The following is a 22,911-nucleotide window of genomic DNA, read 5'->3' on the forward strand; positions in this document are numbered from 1 at the left end:
TTGGGCTTGAGCGTCAGACCAGAAAGCAAATGCCTTTCCTTCTGCTCCAGAATTCCTATCTCTGAGTGACTATCGTACGGGTGTCTGAAGGTGGAGACCTTGAACGAGCCGTTGGTTTATTGGAAGTGGGCACAAGGAGAGGGGAAGTGGTGGTCTTAAAGAGCAGTTTGCTGAAGCAGATTTAATATAGTAACATTAACAATGTATTTAATTGACATTTCTTTTTTGTAATGTGACAATATGTGGACAAAGAAGAAGGTGCAGGTTTAAGAAGTTAATATTTATAAAATGTGAAAGACACAGTTACTAGGATAACTTTTTTGTGGGTGGGGCTTGGGAGGCGGGTGGGGCTGGTTAAGGGGGGGTCCCATTTTCGTTTCTTTGGATTTTTTTTTTTTTTTGGCTTGGCCAAGAACTCAGCCATTTTTCTGTGTACCAGGTTTTGCCTAAATCATGTGCAGATGGTTCTTTAAAAAAAAAAAGGGAAAAAGAATATGTGTGCATTTGTTTAATGGCCAGAGCTTTGTTGTGTGACAGTATTAGCACTGCCTCAGTTAAAGGTTTAATTTTTGTTTAAACCTAGAAGTGCGACAACAGTTTTACCAGTCTGCACTTGCAGAGGAAAAAAATGTTTTCAACCACATGTTTATTTATTTTTTTTGCCTACCTTATTGTTTTTAATGCATTAAGAGGTGGTTTAGTTTATGTTTTTGGAGGAAAACATTAATGTTTAATTTAATCTTAATACCAAAACTATCAGATTGAAGTTTGACTGTTATTTTGTCGCCGGTCTCAGTAGGGACAAGAGAAATTGTCCCCGAAGATGGGCCAGAGGGCTTTATCATGCTGACCGATGCAGTCTGCTTTCTAAGTGGAGAGAGCAGGGTGCTTTATTTTCACCACATCACCGTTAGTGGTTGGTGGCGCCTGGAGCCTACAACACAAGGGCCTCATTTTCTCAATTTGGGGTTTGCCAGCAGACAGACAGGGGGTCGTGTTAGAATAGTCACACAAACTGCTCAGTGTTGCAGGAACCTTCGGGGGAGGGGGCGGTATTTCCCTTTTCTAAAAATACAATGCACTAAAACTATTTTAAGAATGTAGTTAATATTGCTTATTCCTAAGATGACATCTTCCTGTGTTCAGGTGTAATATCAGAGCCCTGGCTTTTCTTGTTCTCTTGTTCTCTGTCTGTTTTTTAAAACCAGTTTTACTTTATGAATATGTTCATGACATTTGTAATAAATGTCTCAGGTAATAATTTGAAAGAAAAAAAGAGTGAAAGTCTTTAGAATAGGTGGGAGATGAGCTCTCCTTCCTGATGGAAAAAGATGTGTCCAGGCATATGTGACCACATATTGTTCGACTGGATATTTATGTCTGGGTTATGCATCCTGCGGATGATTCTAAGGTTTAGCAATACCTTGTCTAGACTCTTTGTTCTAGACTGGCTGCACATTGGAATCCCATCATCATCAAAAATTCTGATTTAATAGGTCCGGAAGGGCACTGGAACTTTGAAAAACTGCTCAGATAATTCTAATTTGTAGCCAAAGTTGAGAATCAATGTTCTAAACTTATAAAACCACTACTGTAAACTTTATAAACTTTAAAGTCATAGATAAAGTAAGAAATCCTCATGCTGCCATCCTCTGCTAAAATTCACTATTGACTGACTATATGATTAATGTTCTAACTCATAATTCTTAACTTTGCTCCAATACCTTTAATAATTCCCAGATGAATTCTGGTTTTCCATTCCCAAGTGTTAGTTCATGCAGCTGGTTGAGTAGGTTCTGAAGCATTAGTATAGCTACTTATCTTTGGGGCAGGTTTTATTCACTATGACATTGCATATTTATCCTATGATCCAGGGCTCAGTTATCACAAAAGATTTGCCCATTGGTCTATAATTCATGATGAATCACTTGAGGGCATGGATCTAATATTGCTCTCTGGGGGCACGGGGCCAAAAGCACTATGCACTAGTGGGTATGAGAAAAGGGTTCAGATGCATTGGCCTCCACGGCTAAAATTAATTCTACATGAAATGGTACTCAGAGATGGTTCTCATTTTAAGTTCTTGGTTTAATATGTGTTCTTTAGTTAAGATGCACATGCCGATGTCTCTGTTCTTATTGTTTGTTAAACAATAAATGAGACGCATACATTGCATGCTTTGTACTATGTACAAGAATCTAACACCCTTTTTGTCTTTCATAACTGACATTTTGCAGGAGTACAGGCCAGATGTTTTATAGATAGTCCTACACTTTGAATACATCTCATTTCTTCATGGGTAGGTAGGTTCAGGTTAAACATTTTTTTGCACGAAGACTATGTAGGTGATGTTCCTTTTTCTAAGTGCATCACATCAAGAGGCATATGACTGCCCCTTATTGATTGGTGATGCTGCTTTTGGTCATTTGGTTAATATGGTGCATATAGCTTTATGTGGTCAGTGTGTGTGTGTGTGTGTGTGTGTGTGTAGAGGGTGCCAAAAAAATGTATACACATTTTAAGAAAGGAAAAAAAAACTGTATTAATTGTAATACTCAATATATATTGTTAACAAAAGATGAATACGAATCACGTTTGACTTCTGCAATTACAAGAGGTGCTCACAGTGGTTACCATCAGCGTCCAGACACTTCTGATTACGGCGAACTACTGCTTGAGCATAGATAGCATCTCTTAAAATGTGTATATATATTTTTGGCACCCCTGGTATGTATGTATATACAGAGGGTGCCAAAAAATGTATACATATTTTAAAGAAAGGAAAAAACTGTATTAAAATTACAATGTAACCACTTTGAGCACCTCTTGTAATTGCAGAAGTCAAACGTGACTTGTTTTCATCTTTTGTTATCGGTGTATATTGAGTATTACAATTTTAATACAGTTTTTTACTGTCTTACAATATGTATACTTTTTTGGATATCTATCTGTATCTGTATCTATCTATCTATAATATATGTATTATACAGCAACTGTGTCCGCACTCTGACACAGTATCAGGCCTGCCTCTGTGCGGCAGGATGCAGTCGCTTTCCCAGGGTCCTGGGAAACCGGTCCAACCACGTCCAGCCTACTGCCAGCCTGCATCTCTTTTCCCGGCAAATCATCTCTCAGAACCAAAGAGCCCCTACTCCAACGCACTCAAATCTTTTCCCATCAGCACAGGTGCGCCTGCGCAGCGAGTCTCCGGAAGGCTCCTTTCCAGCGCCCGACCGCTTCTTTTTCCTGTTCCCTTCGGCCTCTGCTCAGCTGGTGCTTTTCCCTTAGGGTTAATCACACGGCGCGAAACGCGCGCCCGCGGGAAGGCCGAGGGCGGGGCACGACGCGGCGCTACACGTCAGTGGCCTTCCGGACGGAAGTCCGCAGCCTTCGGAGCCGCTGATTGGCTTTCAGGCTGGCGCCTGTCTCGGCCCCCGCGCCAGTTTTGGGCTGGTTGGCGCGGAATCGGGAGACTCCGGGACCATGGCGCCCGTGCACGGCGATGACTGTGAGCTGGGGGTGCTCGGGGTCGGGTCGGGAGTGCGGGGACTGTGGAGTGATTGCAGGTGTGGGGACTCGAGGGTGGGTCTCTGTTTTATTTTTCCTTAGGCGCTCTGCCGAATCGCCCCGCGGGTCTTGGGCGCGGACCTTGGTCTTCCAGAGCTGGACGTACTGGCGTCAGATGGGGCTTCCTTGCAGGGCCCTTTGCTCCTGGCAACCCCACTGCGGCGCTTTTTGTCTGGGATGCTCCGTCACCTCTGTCACTCTGGGTCTCCACACTAGCCTGCCTTTCTTTTTATTCCTTTTGGTGAATCACGTCCCATGTGCTGGGCACACCTATATCGAGACTGGCCCCCGCCGGGTACAGTCTTGGCCGAAAGTATTTCATATTGCCGCCCCAAGTATGCGCTTGAGGGCTAGAACAGAAGTACGCCATCCCTTTTATAGAAACTGCCTGGAAAATTGTTTTATGTTGTAACTAAGCAGAAAAGAAAGCTCAAGTGCTGTAGCCAGAAGATACAAATGCAATTTGTTTTTTTATTTTTAATTTTTTTTTGCAATTTGTCTTTTTAGGTACTTGGTTTCTACTTTATGCATTAACAATTTTTCTTTCAAATTCTATGGAAAGTTCTTTAAGTATTGCACAGAAATAGTGTCCACAATCTAGTCATTTCTGGTGAGGCTTCTGAAAAAATGCATCAGTTCAGCAGCATTTTGGATGCACTGTATCACTCCGTTTTTAGTGGTAATCTTTTATTTCCAAAAATAGAATACAAAACCCGCAAATGGCTTTGTCTGATTTCTGATTTTTTGAACAGTGTTCAACTAAAGTGTGACTTAACTTCATCAAACTTCTAACTTCAAATCATGCTTCGCTTTTTTTACTCAAGCGTCACATTTCCTGTCACTCAAATACCTCACTATTAATGAGAACTTGCTTCCTAATCAGCTTTCTTTGCATTCACCTAGTTGTGAATCAGAGATTTCAATTTGTTCTTCTAGCCTTACGTTTTTTAAGACAATTTATTTTGGAGAATCGACTAGCGTGGATTACAAATGGGATGTAGGATGTGAGTATGTGAACAGTCTTTGCAGCCCTGATTTGCCACTGAGCCGTTTCTTCACCCTAAAAACAGTATGACATCTGTGAGCATCAAGAAATCACTCTTTGGAGGATACCGTGCAATCTTGAGACCCCTCTTAAGTCATGGTGTTGATTAAGTGTTGCTGGGGAGTTGTGACTGGAATTTTTTTCTTTAGAGCAGACTGAAAGATTGTTACCTGAAAGATTGTTGCTGGCTGGTAGTGTTGGTCTGCTCCTTTCCAGCTCTCAACCAATGGGGCTACTCCAGATGGTAATTTTGAACCAAATATTTAAACTTTTGTAACTTGATTTTTTTCATGCTTCTTTTTTTGCTAACTTACCTACGTGAAGCATTGGAGACATATTCCAAAAAATGAAAATCTAGGCCATTTTTCCTCCTTAAGTATTAGAGGGTGGGGTTACCTTGACAGTGGCAGTGAAAAGTTGAAAGGTCTTATTATAACTTGCTGTTATTATATATGAAACGAGATCAGGGAGAATTTAATGATTAAATAAAGCAGGCACAGTGGTTCATTCAGCAAGTATTTATTAGGTACCTGCTAGGCGTAGGCATTCTGCCGGGCTCTGGTGTTACAATGGTAAGTAAGATGGATATGCTTTTTGTCTTCATGGAGTTAAGATAGGAATTATATGCAGTGTTATATTGGTGCGTCCCTGAGAAAGCTGCTTTGCTTTACTTGTTTTCTAGAAGCTAGACCACAGTACTACTAGGGTGTGTGTGTGTGTGTGTGTGTGTGTGTGTGTGTGTACATGTGTACCCTGCATCTACACACACATTAAATTAGCTTCTCTTATGTTGCTGAGTACAGAACCTTCATTTAACCCTTAACAACTTTCTGAAGCGGACCTAATTATCCCCATTTCACAGAGGAGGACCTTGAGGATCCTCTAGCTATAGGAACCAACTCTAGCTGATTTAAACAGAAAAGGAATTTACTAGAAGGATATTGTGTTGTTCACAGAAACTCCAGGAGGACGGGAGAGCCAGCTGGTGGCTGCTTAGCCAGGAATAGTGATTAAAATCGTGCCACAAAACTGGTTCAGTGAAGAGGTCATTGCCAACCACAGCCAAGTACTTGAGGTTATAGCTTGTTAACGTAGCTTGAGGTTATAGCTGTAGTTAACATTGCTGGCACTGTTGCCCCAGGTACTTAATCCTCTTGCAGCTGTTGCTACTTCTAGAATTTTCCCTTAGCCCGCCCCTTTCCTTGTGACAGTAGCTTCCAACTTCAAGTCTGAGCAGACTATCCATAGAGCCTATTTTATATGCCCATGCCCTAGCTGTGAGGGTGTCTGGGAAACAATGTTTCCCTTTTCAGCTTCTGTAATAGAACTTGGGCTTTGTGTCCCATCAGACTTATAAGGGGGAAATTTCACAAACAAGTTCAGATGCTGGACAGCTTAAAACAAGAAGACAGCTGGCCACTGCAGCTCAGAGAGGTTAACTGGTGTTCTCATTGTCACCCAGTAAGTGGCAGAGCTGGCTTGTGCTCTTCTCCCTAACCTCATTCTCCCACTCATTCTACAGTCTCATCATATCTTACCTTCCACATTGACTTTCTCTCAGTTTCTGAATACTCCTTGCCTTTTTGTCATTTTGTAATCTGGCTCATACCTTTTCTTCTGCTTGTGCCACTTTTTACCCTGTATGCTGAAATTCTACTCCTCTTCCTGGGTTTGTGTTGGAAACCTTTCCTGTGAAGCCTTCCCTGATTTCCCAGGCAAAATTAACAGCTCTCTTTTCTACATTTCCTCAGTATCATGTTCTGACCTTTTATATGGCACCCTGTTTATATGATGGTGGGAGCCTCAGGTGCTTTGCTTTACTTGACTTTAAGCCCCTCGAGGCCAGGGGCTTAAAGTCACTCGAGGACAGGGGCTTAAAGTCAAGTAAAGTGTCTTTGTCACTGTAGCGTGGCACATGATTTCCTATGGAGTAAGTCTATTTGAAGACCTATAGATTTTGTTGGGATAATCTAAAGGAACCTTAAAGGGAAGACACTGAGACCAACTTTTCACTCACAGTGGTCATGTTCAGTAATCTCCAAAACCTCTTCATGTAGGCCTGCTCATGATTTTTGGAAAACATTTGAGTGACACCCAAGATTTTGTGGCTGTCATCACCAAGTACCTACATTCCTTAATTTTTACTTAATGCCTTTCTGAAAATGGATTTAAAAGTCACATGAAAGTCAAACAATAGACTGAGATGTTATAAAGAAAGATTCCATTTCCAGGAAGCTTGAAGAAATACGGCCTCTAATTTTAAGATACAGTTTTCAATAGTGACTGCCAGCATCTGGTACATGTTCTTTGAATTGCATCTTCTATTTCAGTGAAACACTTAGTCAAACAGCTTAATGTTGTTGTGAATTTTCCAGTGGCTGGGAGCTTTTAGGATGCCTTTTATAAATACTTTTCTTTTACTGTGCCTACTCCACTTTATAAAATAATTATCACCAAATACAATAAAATACTCAATTTTACAGACATAGAAGGCAATCATGTTGAGCCTAAACTCATGGCTGGCAGGCAGCCCTGTCTCACTTGACTTGGTTATTCATCAGCTGGTATATGAAAGTCTTAATTCTGTGGATGAAATCTTTTTGGTATGTGGGTGAAGTGGTCAGTTTATAATGACCAAAGCATGAATAATTCAAAAGTTAAATGAATGAACACCGAGGCCCTCTGGTATTTCAGTAATTTTTGACAAAACACGGTTTAACCTTTTTAATTTTTTGCTAGCATCCTTTAATGTCATAACCAACTGAGCAAGGCCTGGAAATCAGTGAGGGAATCAAGAATCTCCTCAGAACCATCTTTGATAAATTCTCCCAATACCCCAATTTAGCCCTCCTTTGAAGTTCTAGATACTTTATCTGAACCTCTGTTGGGGCATGCATTACTTCTAAAGACTGTTTTAGAGTGAGTTAGTTGCTACTTCCATTTTAGATTTTAAGTTCTCTGAGTATTGGCAGCATATCTTTCTGATCTTTGAGTCTCTCAGAGCACCTAGTACTTTGCAAAGAGCAGGTGCTCCTTAAAACCTTTCAAGTGTTGATTAATAAAATGCAAAATGAATTGTCCTTTTATAACTACTTAACGCCCCTCATTCCTAATGGAAAGGTTATGGACTAATGGCTGATCTCCCTTCTCTAGTGTCTCTAGGAGATATCAGTTAGTTGAATTTGGTATTTTCCTCTTTTTGGAGGAAGAAAAGAGTTCCTCTGTTTTTGAGGGAAAATGGCTGACAATTTCATAACACCTTATATAAATTTGGCTTTTTTTCCCAGCTGTGTCAGATTCAGGAAGCTTTGTAGTCTCTCGATCCCGGCGAGAAAAGAAATCAAAGAAAGGACGCCAGGAAGCTCTGGAAAGATTGAAAAAGGCTAAAGCTGGTGAGAAGTATAAATATGAAGTAAGTAACCATTTTTTTTCTGCTGTGCTTCATCTATTTCATAGCGTTTAGGTAGTCTTGTGTCATCTATGTCACTGATTTGAAATATGCATATATTTAAAGCTTGTTACAGTAGTAATTTCTTAATATTGAACAAGCAAGGGTATGAGGTAGATTGACAGATTATGGAGAGACTGCTCGACCCCTAAAGTTCCTGTGAGGCACTTTACAGATGCCTTTACAATTCTGAAATGAAAGCAGCTACATGAGGTGTGATCAAAAACTACGGTGAATGTTTAAATTAAAATTTATTACAGTAAAAGACACATTGCCATTAATCCCCCTCAAAATATGCCCCCTCGCTTCAAACACACTTATCCCATTGTTCTTGCCACTTTCTGAAGCAGTTCTGGAAGTCCTCTTTTGTGAGTGTCTAGTTGTGCTGTCGTGGCTGCCTCGATGTCCCAAATTGATCCAAAACGTTTTCTTTTCATGGTCACTTTGACTTTCGGGAAGAGCCAGAAGTTGCACATTACCAGATCCGGTGAATAAGGTGGATGAGGACACACCGTAATGTTTTTATTTGACACAAATTGCCGTACCAGAAGCCATGTGTGACACGTCTTTCCGTTGTGATCACAAAATACAGTGAATGCTGCTGCTGAGTGCCATCTAACGGAAAGGCAGGGATCTTCAATACGGGAAGTGGCATGTTGAACCTTAGTAACAGAGTGTGACAAGTTTCAGCTTATTCAGTGCAGTCAGTCGGGTGTGAGCTACGGTTGAGAGAAGGTGTGTTTTAAAATGTGCCGTAAATCATCCTCCATCATGACAACACTCCGTGTCACACATTGCTTCTGGTATATGGCAATTTCTGTCAAATAAAAACATTATGACGTGCCCTCATCCACCTTTTTCACTGGTTCTGGCACTGAGTGACTTCTGGCTCTTCCCCCAAATCAAAATGGCCATGAAAAGTAAATGTTTTGAATTGATTCAAGACACCGAGGCAGCCGCTACAGCACAATTGAGGACACTCACGAAAGAGGACTTCCAGAACTGCTTTAGAAAGTGGCAAGAACGATGGGATAAGTGTGTTCAAAGCGAGGGGGAGTATATTTGAGGGGGATTAATGGCAATGTGTCTTTTACTGTAATACATTTTTTTATTTAAACATTCACCATATTGTTGGATCCCACCTTGCATATATTTTTTTCCTTATTAAGCACACTGTATTTGGTTAGTTCCGTGACTTTGTTGGAGGACATCAGAGCTGCTTTTACTTTACTCTTAAGGTACTGAGCAGTCTAGTGAAGCACTACTTCTCCTTGGAAAGAATTGTTTTTCCTAATTTCATTTGCAAGGGGAGTGAGTGGTGGTGGGAACTTGGGCCTTCCTTCTGCGGCGCCCTGGTGTAAGGTCGAATGTTATGCCCGTTTGGCTGTTTCCTCTATTCAGTGTCCGTGGCCCACAGGTAAAAACAGAGTGGCTGCTACTGTCTGCACAACTTATCTGGCTTCACCTTCAATGTGTTCTCTGAGTATCTTAACTGCTGCAGGGCCATAAAGTGATTAATTAACACTAGAAAATTATAACAACTAATATGTTTATTTACTTTGCTAACATTGTTCTAAGTGCTTTTACAAATATGTTCATTTATTTAATCCTTCCAATAGTCATATAAAGTTAGATACTGTGATGAACAGTATTTCGCAGCTAACCTATCTGAGCTCACAGTGGCGGAGTCTTGATTTGAACCCAGGCTTCAGAATATGTGTGTTTAACCATGGCCTGTACTGTATTGGGCAATTAAACAAGTAGAAGAGGATTTTTGTCCTTTAGCACCATTCATTCAAGTTAAGTGAGTCAGCCAGATCATAAAGGGCGGCTGAAAGGATTGCAGTAAAGCAGGAGTAAAGCATTTTTAACGTGGGTACTTCTCTAAAGGAGTTCTTTGGGGGTATTTCAGATGTTGATGCAACGTGAGTGACTTCCTTTTAATCACTGATGTTAATTGCATGGCTCTAAGATTTCATGCTGAGCAGTTGCAATGTTTTCAGCGATAAAGTCAAAATGACTTGTTACTCAAAAGGATATTGTAAAATAGTTTTGTGGTAACTTTTTGATAGTGTATAAGTGAGTTGCTTAAATAAGAAGAAACAAAGTATGCCTCATAGACTTCAACCAACAAAAATTATCTTGCCAGTTGCTTCCCCCAATTGGTCAGTACAGTAATGTTAATTGGACTAGTTTGTGTTTGGGTTGTCAAAAACTTAATTTGGTAGGGTAGGTAGTTTCTGTTATCAAATGGTGGAAGGCCAAATCAATATTTGCTAGTGATCTCTGTAGAATAAACAGGAGGTGAAAACTAAGCCTAGTCCTGTAATTATAAGCCTTGTAGGTGTGGCAGAAATCCAGTCAGCTCTGCCCCTTGGGCTCTCAAAGCTCCTTGTTCAAGTGTGTTTTCCTAGGGTGCTAGCTTCCTAGGTGGAGCTAGTCATTTTCTCGAGCCCCACTGGAAAAGGCAGAGCTCTCAAGAGAAGGGGGAAATTTGTAACGAGGTATCTGAGTTCTTGCTCACCAGCCCACCAAATTCTCATCTGGGAAGTCGATGGCCTGTCACCACGGCAGCTGTAGCAGTGGTGTGTATGTGTTCCATTTATTGCTTCCACTGTGTTGAGGTGGTCTGCTCTATTTATGCCAGTAATTCGTGGTGTTCTGGCCCTCTAGCAGTTGGACAGCTTGTGTGATTGGAAGACTTGCCACTCTCTGGACTTGCTCTCCAAGTAGCTCAGTGTTTTTTGTTTGTTTGTTTTCGTTGATTTTTTAATAAACTTTATTGGGGAATATTGGGGAACAGTGTGTTTCTCCAGGGCCCATCAGCTCCAAGTCGCTGTCCTTCCATCTAGTTGTGGAGGGCACAGCTCAGCTCCAAGTCCATTCGCTGCTTTCAATCTTTAGTTGCAGGGGGCGCAGCCCACCATCCCATGCGGGAACTGAACTGGCAACTTTGTTGTTAAGAACTCACGTTCTAACCAACTGAGCCACCCGGCCGCCCTTTGTTTTTTCCAATTGAAGTATAATTGACATACAGTATTAGATTAAGTTTCAGGTTCAGTATAGCGATTTGACTTTGTATACATTACACAATGATTACCATAATAAGTCTAGTTACCATTTGTCAGCATGCAAAGTTGATAGAATATTATGGTTTATATTCCCCACGCTGTGTACTACATTCCCATGACTTATTTATTTTATATCTGGAAGTCTGTATCTGTTGATTCACTTCACCCCCCCCCCCGCCCCCGCAACTATCAGTCTGTTCTCTGTACCTATGAGTCTGGTTTTGTTTTTTAGATTCCACATCTAAGTGAAATCATACGGTATTTGTCTTTTCTCTGTCTGACTTATTTCACTTAACATAATGCCCTCAAGGTTCATCCATGTTGTTGCAAATGGCAAGGCTACATTCTTTTTTATGGCTCAGTACTATTCCATTGTGTGTATAGATAACATCTTTATCCATTTGTCTGTTGATGGACACTCACTTGCTTCCAGTAGCTCAGCCTTTGTCTCTGCAGTATCGACACCTGAGAATGGTGGGGGATCAGTGATAATTCAAACAGAAATCACTCAAAAGCCGTTTGTAGTGTACCTGCAGAATATAGAATATGTTTTGCTAACGGATGAAGAGGGGAGGTATTTCATTTTGAATTATATTTGGTTGGTTGAACAGTTACTAAAATTACCATCTGTTCACAGGGCAACATGAGCTAGTGGAGAGGGAGGTGGCATGCCTTACAGACAGGAGAAACCGGTCTAGAAATTATAAGTGAATAATCCCCAAAGCAGCTAATGAAGAATTGGCTATAATTCAGTTTGTTTTTTATGAAGTAGATGAGTAATTGATGGTGTGACAAGTGTATTATGCTAATGGAATCATTTAATATCTTATGTTAACACCCACCTAAAAGGAATACTCAGCTAATTGATGTCTATTTAAGGAAAACCGTGTAGTGGTGTTGAGTGTCAGAACTCATGATTTGGTTGCAGCTACTTCTTCAGGCTGCCATTCCAGTTTCAATTTTGACAATTTTTTTCATCAGAGCTATTTAACACTTTCACTCCATTTGAAGCTTTCTCAAACTTGTATGATGGCAGGTTGAGGATTTCACAAGTGTGTATGAAGAGGTCGATGAAGAACAGTATTCGAGGCTGGTTCAGGCCCGCCAGGATGATGACTGGATCGTGGATGACGGTACGTGGGAAGAAATTGCACGCCAGGCACTGTCTCAGATGCATCTCCTCCATTCTCATGTGGTGGAGTTGCTGCTTTGCAGGGGCAGATGTAAGGCTCTGTTAAGATCATACATTTGGCTTGGATTTTCCTCAAATACAGTATTTGAGGGCGTGGAAGCAGCACAATAGTTTCTTTGGGGCATTTTGGAGAATCCAGGCACACACCTAAGGATATAGTATAAATCCTCCAGGAAATGGCTGTGTAGACATTGGGTGGAGCCACACAGTTGGGTGGAATCCCCACGTCTGTGGGGATAAGAAAACTGCCTGCCTCACAGAATGGCTGTGAGGAGTACCTCGGGCAGTGGAAAGCACCACACGAAGGGGAGTCCTGACGTTCCTACGCCCCTCATGGATAGCTCATGGTTCCTGCTGCTGCGGTGTGACTTCTGGGGCATGTGAATGCTGACCTCAGGGAAGAGCTGTAGGCTGCGCCTGTGACTGTATTTATGTTTCTATGTCTATAGTTGGATTCGGCTATATGGCCAGTTTTCCCTGTAGACTGAGGTGCTTTTCTGGGCTTGTCATTGGATTCTTGTATGTTTTATTCTTTTGGTGGAGTAAGCCTACTGTAAAGTATCCTACTGTGGCAAACTTTGATTCTGTGGGCCACGTCATTTCCCTCGCTGACCTCAGTTGGTACGGGCATACGTGTCCATCAGTGAGGTTGCAGGTTCGGTTCCAGACCACTGCAATAAAGCAAGTATCACAATAAAGTGAGTTGCAGTCTTTGCTGGTGGAGGGTGTTGCCTTTAAGTTGTAAAAAACCCAACATCTGTGAAGCACAATAAAGGGAAGTGGAGTAAGACGAGGGATGCCTGTGTCGTATATCCTTTGGTTTTGACTCAGAAACCTGTGTGGATGCTGTGTTTTGTCTGACACTTGTTTAAACAGGATTCTGCTGCACTTAAAAAGGACACAGGCCAGGAGAATGCCTGAGTGGGTATAAAGGTTTTTGTTTGTTTGTTAATGGCTGAAATATTATTGGCCACTTTTAGAAACTTGATCTCAGTATTAAATTTTGTTCCTGCAGATGGTATTGGTTATGTGGAGGATGGCCGAGAGATTTTTGATGATGACCTTGCAGATGATGCCCTTGAGTCCCATGAGAAAGGTACCTACATTTTGTTTTTTAAGACAGTGCCATTTTGAGATTTAAAGAATTGTGTAAAATTTGAGATGACTTTAGTACTTTGATACTGTTTCCTCTAAGGGAAAAGGACCTACCACAGTTGTTTTAAGGTGTAGAAAATGTTCTGTTATTGAGAGAAGCATAATTATGTGGAAAATTAAATGTAAAATGCAAAAATATCACCAGGAAATGAAATTTCACGTCTCTGTTGTCCAAAGAATTTTGTCTTTTACTTATTTTGGAATTTTCAGTTGTGTGGTCATTTTATTTTATTTATTTATTTTTTAAAGTATGTCGCCTTTATTTTCTCTCTTTTTTTAAAAATTTTGGGGAATATTGGGGAACAGTGTGTTTCTCCAGGGCCCATCAGCTCCAAGTCATTGTTCTTCAATCTAGTCATGGAGGGCGCAGCTCTGCTCTAAGTCCAGTCACCATTTTCAATCTTTAGTTGCAGGGGGCGCAGCCCACCATCCCATGCGGGAATTGAACCAGCAACCTTGTTGTTGAGAGCTCGCGCTATAACCGACTGAGCCATCTGGCCACCCCTCTGGAAGCTCAGTGGCAGCTCGTTGTCTTCAATCTGGTTGTGGAGGGCGCAGCTCACTGGCCCATGTGGGAATTGAACCGGCAACCCAGTTGTTGAGAGCTCTCGCTCTAACCAACTGAGCTATCTGGCTGCCCCTCATGTGGTCATTGTAAACTTACTGATTTTGAGGGCTGCGACAATAAGTGATGTCTTTTAATTCCTACTGAAGTACTGTAGTTAGAATTTTAGCTCTTTGAGAATAGTACAGTACTACAACAAGGTTTAGAACTTAGAGTAATCAACTTGCTTTGTTTAATTGAAATTTAAAATGATAATGAATGGATGTGTGTCACATTTTCTTAGCTACACAGTTATTGGCAAACATTTTTTGAGTAAACAAGCCTGATTTATGAGTAGTTCCTGTCAAATGAGAAGGGGAAATTCTCTTCAGCATTTGTTTTTATTTGTTTGTTTGTTTAGTTAATTATTACCACCAAGTGTTAGATCGTGGATCAGCAAAGTATGGTCCACTCACAGCCAGTTTATTTTTAAACAGCTCAATTGAGATATATATAATTCAAATGCCATACACTTCACCTGTGTAAAGTGTACATACGTTTCAGTGGCATTTAGTATAGTCGCAGAGTTGTGCAGCCATCACCACAGTTTCCCATTTTCATGACCCCAAAAGGAAATCATGCCAGTTACTAATGTAGCCTTTGACCTAAGAATGGTTTTTACATTTTTTATAAAAGAAAGATGTAAAGAAGAAAACAGTGCAAGAGAGACATATGTGGCCACAAAGCCTAAATTCTGTGCTATCTTGCACTTTTCAGAAAGTCTGGACCCTAATTTGTAGATTAACACTTTACAACATTTGTTTACTTTCTCCTGTTTCCCTGTTCGCAGCCACATCCAGAAACTTTAGTTTTGGTGAATTTACCAAAAGTAAGTTGTAGACACCATGACACTTCACCTCCACGTGCTTCAGCAGTGACCTCCTAAGAACAAGGACACTTGTCTGCTTGGCTACAATACCCTTCTCATGATATTATCTAACATATTGTGTGTATTTAGATTTCCCCAGGTAGCCCAATAATGTCTTTCAGAGCTATTTTTTAAGGCACAAAGTATACTTTAGTTTTTATGTGTCTTGAGTTTTATTTAGTGTACAATAGCACCATCCCTTCCCCTGCCTGAAGAAGAGAATGAAATGAGCCCACGTGCTTTTTCGTCTCACTGAACTTAGGAGGCCTGTGTTAGAGTTCTCTGTGTTGTTAATTGTCTGTAGCACCTTGAATGAGTCCCATCACCTCTCTGGACATTAGTGTTTTGTTTTGTTTTGTGTTTGATGCTCAGTATATTTTATTAGCTTTTATGTTTTACACTGTGTGATAATATGATCCACATAAACCAGCATGCACATTTTAAAAAATAACTATAAAAATACCGGCCTCAGAAATTGTTCACCGTTACTTAATATTTGAATGATATGTTTTTCCATTCTCTTACATTTTCTTGTTTGTGCTATTTTTGCTTTCATATCCCAGTTTATTTGCACACCTCCCTCCCCTCTGGAGCATAAGCACATACACTTCCCTCACTTATCCTCCTATTTTACATCTTCAGTTCTACACTAATACAGTATCAGGCAGGGATTGGTCACAAGAAGATGTGTTGCTCTATAGAGTTCGGGCAGTGAAGGGATTTGATACAAACAATTAGGTGCTTCATGGAACCACTTGGAAAGGCTGGTAGAATGAAATTCAGAGGAAGATGCCACTACCGCTTCGTTTTTTTCCCTAAATTTATTGGGGTCACATTGCTTCATAAAATTACATAGGTTTCATGTGTACAATTCTATAATACATCATCTGTATATTACAGTGTGTGTTGAGCAGATTCAGAGTCATATCTCTTTCTGTCACCATATATTTGACCCCCTTTATCCATTTCTACCTCACCCCACCCCTCCCTTACCCTCTGGTAACCACCATACTGTTGTCTATGTCTATGAGTTTTCGTTCGCTTGTTTATCTTGTTCATTTGTTGCTTTCAGTTTTATAACTCATATATGAATGAAATCATACGGTTTTTGACTTTTTCCATCTGACTTATTTCACTTAGCATGATGTCCTCAAGATCCATCCATGTTGTTGCAAATGGCAGTATTTCATCTTATGACTGAGTAATATTCCACTGTATATATGGACATCAGTTTTGTCAGCTGTAAATTAGGAGGTTGGACTGGACAGGGAGGTTCTTGAGGGAAGTACCATGTCCTGGTCATCTCAGTGCCAGTCACAGTAGCAGGGCAAAGGAAGTATGCAATATTTGTTGTATAAATGAGCCATCTCTTTGTTTCCATAATCCTCTTAACCTCTTCCCAGTAAAACATCAGCAAAGAGAATGACTTGACATTCTGAAGGAGAGCTTAGTCTTAGAAATCTTTCTTCGATGCTTTGTCACCATTCACCTGTAAGGCCTCACTGTTTCAGTGTGTGTAAGGAAGAGCCCAACAAGGTCCCAAGATCTTAGGAAGGGAAATGGAATTCTTCAATCTGTTTTAAAGATGTAAAAAATTGTAGAGTTTTGCCTAGAAGTTAAGGTCAACTCTTCATGGTGTGGATCCAATTCCCGGCGTGTAGTTTTCAAATAGAGACAGAAGAATATCAGCTGAGTCCCAATGAAAGAAAAACAGTGGGAAAACAAATAAAACAAGCACTAAAATTGTGAAAGAATTCCACCTCAAATGTTGACTGCTAGTCTTTCTGTTTCTTTTTGTCCTCCTGTCTAAATCCTGCTCATCTTCAATGGTGTGATTGAAGCCTTCCTTGCTATTTAAACCAGTATTGACCTTCTCTTTTGCTACTCTATGATTAGGACCTATATTTCGTATACTAAACATTTTGACCATTTATTCATATTTCTTTTTCTGAAGCCAAATGATCTCAATAAAAAAATAAGTTCTCTTGTCTTAGAGTTTTCACACATGTCCTACAAACCTTTTCACAGTTTTAGGCACATGAAAAATGCCTTTTTTATTGTGATAAAATGCACACAACATAAAATTTATCATTAGTGACATTTAATACATTAATGATGTTTGCAGCCATGACCGTTATCTAGTTTTGGAACATTTTTTATCAGCCCAGATGGAAACCATTAAGCAGGCATTCCCCAGTCTCTCTTTCACCAGCCTCTGGCAACTATTAATCTGCTTTTTATCTCTATGGGTTTGCCTATTTTGAATATTTCATATAAATGAAATGATACAACAAGTGGCCATTTGTAGCTGGCTTCTTTCATTTATCATAATGTTTTCAAGGTTCATTCATGTTGTAGTGTGTATTAGTACTGTATTCCTTATTATGGCTGAATAATATTCCAGTGCATGAATACACCACATTTCATTCATCCATTTATTAGTTGATGGAATTTGGGTTGTTTCTAATTTTTGGTTATTGTGAATAATGCTCCTATGAGCATTCATGTGCAAGTTTTTGTTTGAACACCTGTTTTTAGTTCTTTTGGGTATATACCCAGGAGTGGAATTGTGTGTCTATATATTTTATTTCCTTTTCTTTCTTATACAAAATATATTTTCTATAGATACTTTAGTACTTTGTGTTTTTTCACTTAAGATATTTTGAAAATTGTTCCATATTAGCACACAGAGATCTTTCTTTTTTATTTGCTTATTTCTACCTAGCTACATAGTATTCCATTGTATGGATGTATCATGGTGTATTCAAATTGTTTCCTTGATAGACATTTAGATTCTTAGTAATTTGCTATGACAAATAATACCGCACTGAATAATTGCAAATGGTGTTTTCCCCAAGGAAAATTCCTAGAAAAGGGATTGCTGGGTCAGAAAGTAAATGCACGTGAAATTTTATGAGATATTGCCAAATTCTTCTCAATAGGCGTCGTCCCATTTTACAGTCCCATGAACAATGAGTGTCTGTTTAGACCCTGTGGTGTCGCCAACAGTGTTGTCAAGCTTCTCAATATTTGCCACTCTAATACATGATAAATAGCGTCTTGGTGTGATTTTAATTTGCATTTCTTTTACACATGAAGTTAGGCATCTTTTCATAAAACTTAGTAGCTGTTTATCTGTATACAGGCGTATCTCAGAGGTATTGTGGGTTCTGTGTCAGACCACCGAAATAAAGTGAGTATCACAAAGCGAGTCGTAATCTTTTTGCTGGTGGAGGGTCTTGTCTTTAGTTTGTAAAAAATGCAATATCTGTGAAGCACAATAAAGCAAAACAATAAAATGAAGTATGCCTATATTTTTATGTGAACCGCATATTTGTGTTTATTAGCCACATTCCCTTTGGGTTTTGGGGCTTTTTTTTCATATCGGTGAAATTGGTCCTTTATCTGTGAAACATTGCAGAAATATTCTCCTGTTTTGTCTTTAAACTTGTTTCTGGAGTAACTGAATTTATTCATCTTTTTTTCTTGCAAATGGATTTTGAATCATAATTAGAGTTTCCCTCACCCACGTTACAAAGGAATTTGCCCTTTGTTCCCTCGAAAAACACTCATTTTAATGTTTTAAAAGACAGATAAAAAATGATAGGCAGAGGGAGTCTAGATCATTTAGAACCGAGGCAGCTGCAACAAAAATGAACACAATACAATGATATGACCTCATAAAGGAAATGACTAAAATAAAATGTCGCAAGTGTTCGTGTTTGTGATAATATATTAATGCACAAAATATCAAAAATACAAAGTGTGAATTTTCCCCCTTAGGTTTATAATAAACTATCAACCCTCTGTTTAATGCATTTACTTTCATAAGCCTTCTCTGTTGAGCAGCACATGCTATACAGGTACATGTGTACTAGTACTTTACCATGGGAATTACAGTTTTCATCTCAAACTAGTGACTTGTCTTTTTACCCATAGCTATATACATTTCATTTCCATTATAAAGCACTTAAGACCTTTCTAGTGGTAAATTTTAATCAACATGTTATATAAAAAGAATCTTGATTTTTAAAATGAATCTTTTTAGTACTGTAGCATGATGGGTTTAATTGAACAGTTGAAGCATAATGTGGTAACTACATTGTACTGTTTAAAAGAATTCACAGCTGTAGGAAAATGTTTGATTTTAAAAATATAACCAAGATGAGACTGCATAATTATGAGCAGTAAAATACTAGAAAACAGTGAATGAATAAATACGATGATTTTTTTCATCAGTGGCCGTTCATTATTTACTCTTAGGAACCTGGAAGAAATTGTCTTCTTTGAGTTTCAAATGTTCCGGTAAATCTAGTCATTTCATAGCTTCCTCACTATTACCGTGAATTGCTGAAATAAGTAACTAAAGAATCAAAGTTCTTTTCTGGTCTGTGGTAGCCAACAATGGCCACATTGAGGATTTCTCCATACCATGTTTCCCCGAAAATAAGACCTAGCCGGACAATCGGTTCTAATTACAAGACCCGGTATTATATTGTATTATATTATACCTGGTCTTATATAAAACCCGGTCTTATAGTAAAATAAGACCGGGTATTATATTAATTTTTGCTCCAAAAGACGCATTAGAGCTGATTGTCCAGCTAGGTCTTATTTTCGGGGAAACACGGTAGAAGTCCTCTTTGAAGGGATGCATGATGTGAGTTTCCATGGACTTCTTTGAACTCTTGTATGGTGGGTTCCATTCTATGCTCAGCACAATCTTATGGACATTTCCACTTCCAATACGGGCCCAACCATAATAAATGCCAGTGGATTATCCACTATTCAGATAGCTGTGGGGATATCCAGCTGCTTGGAGCCACAGCCAAAGCCCTGCACCACTTGGCGGCGGCGGAAGTAAGACAGGTGCGCTTTGTGATGCTGCCTGCTTGGGGCATGAGCTATGGCGGCATCTGCAGGTCCGAAGGAGCCACTGTGGAGGCGGTGCTTAGACCCGCCCCCCCCAAAGCCCAGGGACATGGGCAGGAGCTCAGCTGCCAGGCGGATGCCGCCAGCAATGGGCCAGGAGGCGCTGGTGATGCTCCATGGCAAGCCCCTCACGCTGTTGACCCAACAGAAGCTGCCGGGCGACTCCAGGAATTCGTCTTTTTTATTAACGTATTTGTACAGTTTCATTTAAAAAAAATTTGATCTGTGATCTCTTTGGTGTTTATACTGGCTACTTTCTTTACAAATGGATAATTGGCACTACGTATTAAAAAGTCCCTCTTTTTTCCAGTGATATGAGATGCCATCTTTATTGTATAATAAATTTTTATGGGTAGTGTCTTTTTCTGGATGGACTCTGTTTTCTGTTTCATCTGGTATGTGTATTTATATCCCTCTACCACACTATTAACTATTTGTTCTAGGTCTTTTTGAGGTGGAGACTGCTCTGGGATAAATCAGAAAGTGAGAGTAAAATTGACAGTATTAAAAGAGTTCATAGGTGATTTATGTATTCATGGTCATAAGAGACAACACGGCACAAGTTGTTCTTTATTGTGCAAATGTCTGTTTAGTGTTGCTATGACATATTGCATGTGTCTCGTTGCTGTTCTTCATAAAATGGAAATTAGGATGCTACAATATCGTAACTGGTAATCTTATTTTATTCACAGTTCAGTTTTCCTGTCAGATTCAGTATAGCTCTAAAAAGTCATGTCATGAAGGCTGCTAGGCCAATCCTCTGTTTCCAGATGAATGTGATCTTTTTATTTCTATGGGGAAAACACCCCCCCCCCAGAAAGCTTTTTATTCACATTAACAATAGCAATTAAACAGTCATACTTAATAACTCAACCAAATATTTTCCCTGTCTTTCATCAGTTTTTGAAATAACATTCAGCCCAGGTTTTCCTGAATTAAGCTTGTTTAAAAGAGTCTTCCCTGTGTACCTTGCATAAAATGTCATATTCTTGTATTTTGAATTCTTAACGTTTTTCTTCTCAAATTCTCATAGAGCAGCTGACTAGGCTTTCAGTTTTCCATTTTAATTTTTGCCAGTACATGTTTCTGAATTATATTCCAACAGGAAAAGATAAAGCACACAACAAAGAAAAGAGGAATGTAAAGAAGGCTGCGGTGACAAAGCCAAACAATATCAAGTCGATGTTTATTGCTAGTGCTGGGAAGAAAACCACAGATGTGAGTTTTATGTTTTTCTTAGATTGTTGCCTTTTCCTTTGTGAAACAAATTTAATATTTGATTATACAGATATTAGGTGCTCAGTATATTGGAGCTCAAATACTTGAGCAGTATTGTCTTAATTTCAGTCACTGAAAGTAGATTTCTAGATGAATCTGGGTACCCCAGTGGTTGGAACTTGGAGGTAGAAAAGAAGATTGAATTGAAAAGCTGAACTGACTGTTTATTTTAGTGATTAACAAGGAGGATCATGGAAGGAGGGTGGGAGCTCTAATTTTGAGAGTTATGTACATACATACAGGTGATTGTTAAGATCTGTGAATAGTAGATGAGCACTCAGAGTAAGGACTGAAGAAGCAAAGACTGACTGGGTTAGGTTCTTCCTTTCTCAGACATGTGGTCTGAGAAATGGGAAGTGCATGGCTTTCTCATTCTACCTTCCTTTGTAACTTCCAGAAAACTGTAGACTTGTCCAAGGATGGTCTGCTAGGTGACATTCTACAAGATCTGACCACCGAGGTAAGTGAATCTCAGGATTGTCAAATATGCAGGGGACATGGCTAAAGAAACAATTCAGTAATTATAGGAAACAGAATTTTAAAACAATGCAGTGACAACACCACCACCACCACAAAAAAACCCCAAACTCTTAAAACAACAGTTCCGATTGGTTTCTTCTCACCATTTTAGGGGAGTAGTTTCTAGCTGTTACAAGCTGTGTGATTTTGTAGGTAGAGCTACATGGGGGCACGTTTGAGGTAGTAAGAATACACACGAGTCACTTCGGGGAATGCACACTGCTTGCACTCAGTTGCTGCAGTGGATGTTCCTGAAATAGATTGAAGTCTGTCAGTCTGTACGGTCAGGTATGAAATCCTTCTCTTGAATTCCAAGTGGGAGCGTAGGAAGAGTCAGTGAGCTGCCCCTGAGAGAACTCAGGCTCAGCTGTACCGGGAATTTGCAACTTGGCTACTTCACATAAAGACTAAAGTCTCATTTAGAGGTGTCCATCTTTCTAAGTGACCCTTGATTAAAATGACTAACACCAGCACCATGGAGTTCTAGCTTGACAGTTTTTTAAATGTAATATTCTGGGAGGGTAAGGGAAAAGTATGTTAAGTTTTAAAAGGAAAAAATTGGTGAGGGGTGGATTCAATGTCTATTCTGGTTTTCTAGTGACTCTGATATTGTTGCTATAGTAACCGCAGTGCACGAACATAGATCTGTAGGGGGGAGCAGGGAAGGTAAAACATGCTTTGCTCATTGGACTTCAGTGGGGGAAGAAATGTACTTTTTCTGTCTTGGGGTAAACCAAGCACGGCAACGAATGTCTGTCTTACCCCTCCTTTTAGACACCTTATACAACTCCACCGCCCGTAATAACACTGAAGAAAAAACGATCCATCGAGGCTCCAATGAATCCTTTCTCTGTGCACACCCCCAAGGTAAAGTGTGTGGAGATGCCGTCAAACGTGATTTATGTTATTGCTTAAAACTTATTTGGTTGCTTTTCTATGTGAGGGAAATGCCTTTGAATTTGTTGATTCTTGTTTTAAATTAGGACTCCCATTTCATTATATAGTTTCATGTGTTTCAAAAATAGCATGTGCCTGCTTTTTTCATTGTAAATTTTATAGTAGCTAGTGTGTGTTTATTATAGGTATTACAACTGTGGTAAATGTAATAATTTTCCTCCTGGAAGCAAGTATTTTTTTTATAAACCTAGGTAACAGTAAAATAATTGAAGCTGTTATATTAATAATACGCAAAATCATTTTATAAGTGGGAACTGTCATTATCTCTGATCAGG

General features: G+C 39.7%; 1 protein-coding gene and 1 pseudogene across 4 annotated transcripts in view; one reads left to right on the plus strand and one right to left on the minus strand.

Moving 5' to 3' along the window:
• Nucleotides 1–22,911, plus strand: part of POLA1 (DNA polymerase alpha 1, catalytic subunit) — a 313,058-nt gene that overhangs the window by 27,678 nt on the left and 262,469 nt on the right. For 2 of the 4 annotated variants that reach the window (XM_019757051.3, XM_074324219.2), the window contains exons 1-7: nt 3,355–3,508; nt 7,900–8,024; nt 12,168–12,264; nt 13,339–13,419; nt 20,988–21,100; nt 21,558–21,620; nt 22,454–22,546. In XM_019757051.3, coding sequence (XP_019612610.3) covers nt 3,484–3,508; nt 7,900–8,024; nt 12,168–12,264; nt 13,339–13,419; nt 20,988–21,100; nt 21,558–21,620; nt 22,454–22,546 — 597 coding nt within the window. In that variant the 5' untranslated portion in view covers nt 3,355–3,483. Of the gene's footprint in view, nt 1–3,354; nt 3,509–7,899; nt 8,025–12,167; nt 12,265–13,338; nt 13,420–20,987; nt 21,101–21,557; nt 21,621–22,453; nt 22,547–22,911 lie in introns of those variants that run through there. The other 2 variants (XM_074324217.2, XM_074324218.2) reach the window with 1 other exon arrangement.
• Nucleotides 19,186–19,979, minus strand: LOC109461085 (riboflavin kinase-like; annotated as a pseudogene).

The sequence above is a fragment of the Rhinolophus sinicus genome, chromosome 18, assembly GCF_057876585.1.
Source record: "Rhinolophus sinicus isolate RSI-liver-muscle chromosome 18, RSI-T2T, whole genome shotgun sequence".
NCBI classification, from domain to species: Eukaryota; Metazoa; Chordata; class Mammalia; order Chiroptera; family Rhinolophidae; genus Rhinolophus; species Rhinolophus sinicus.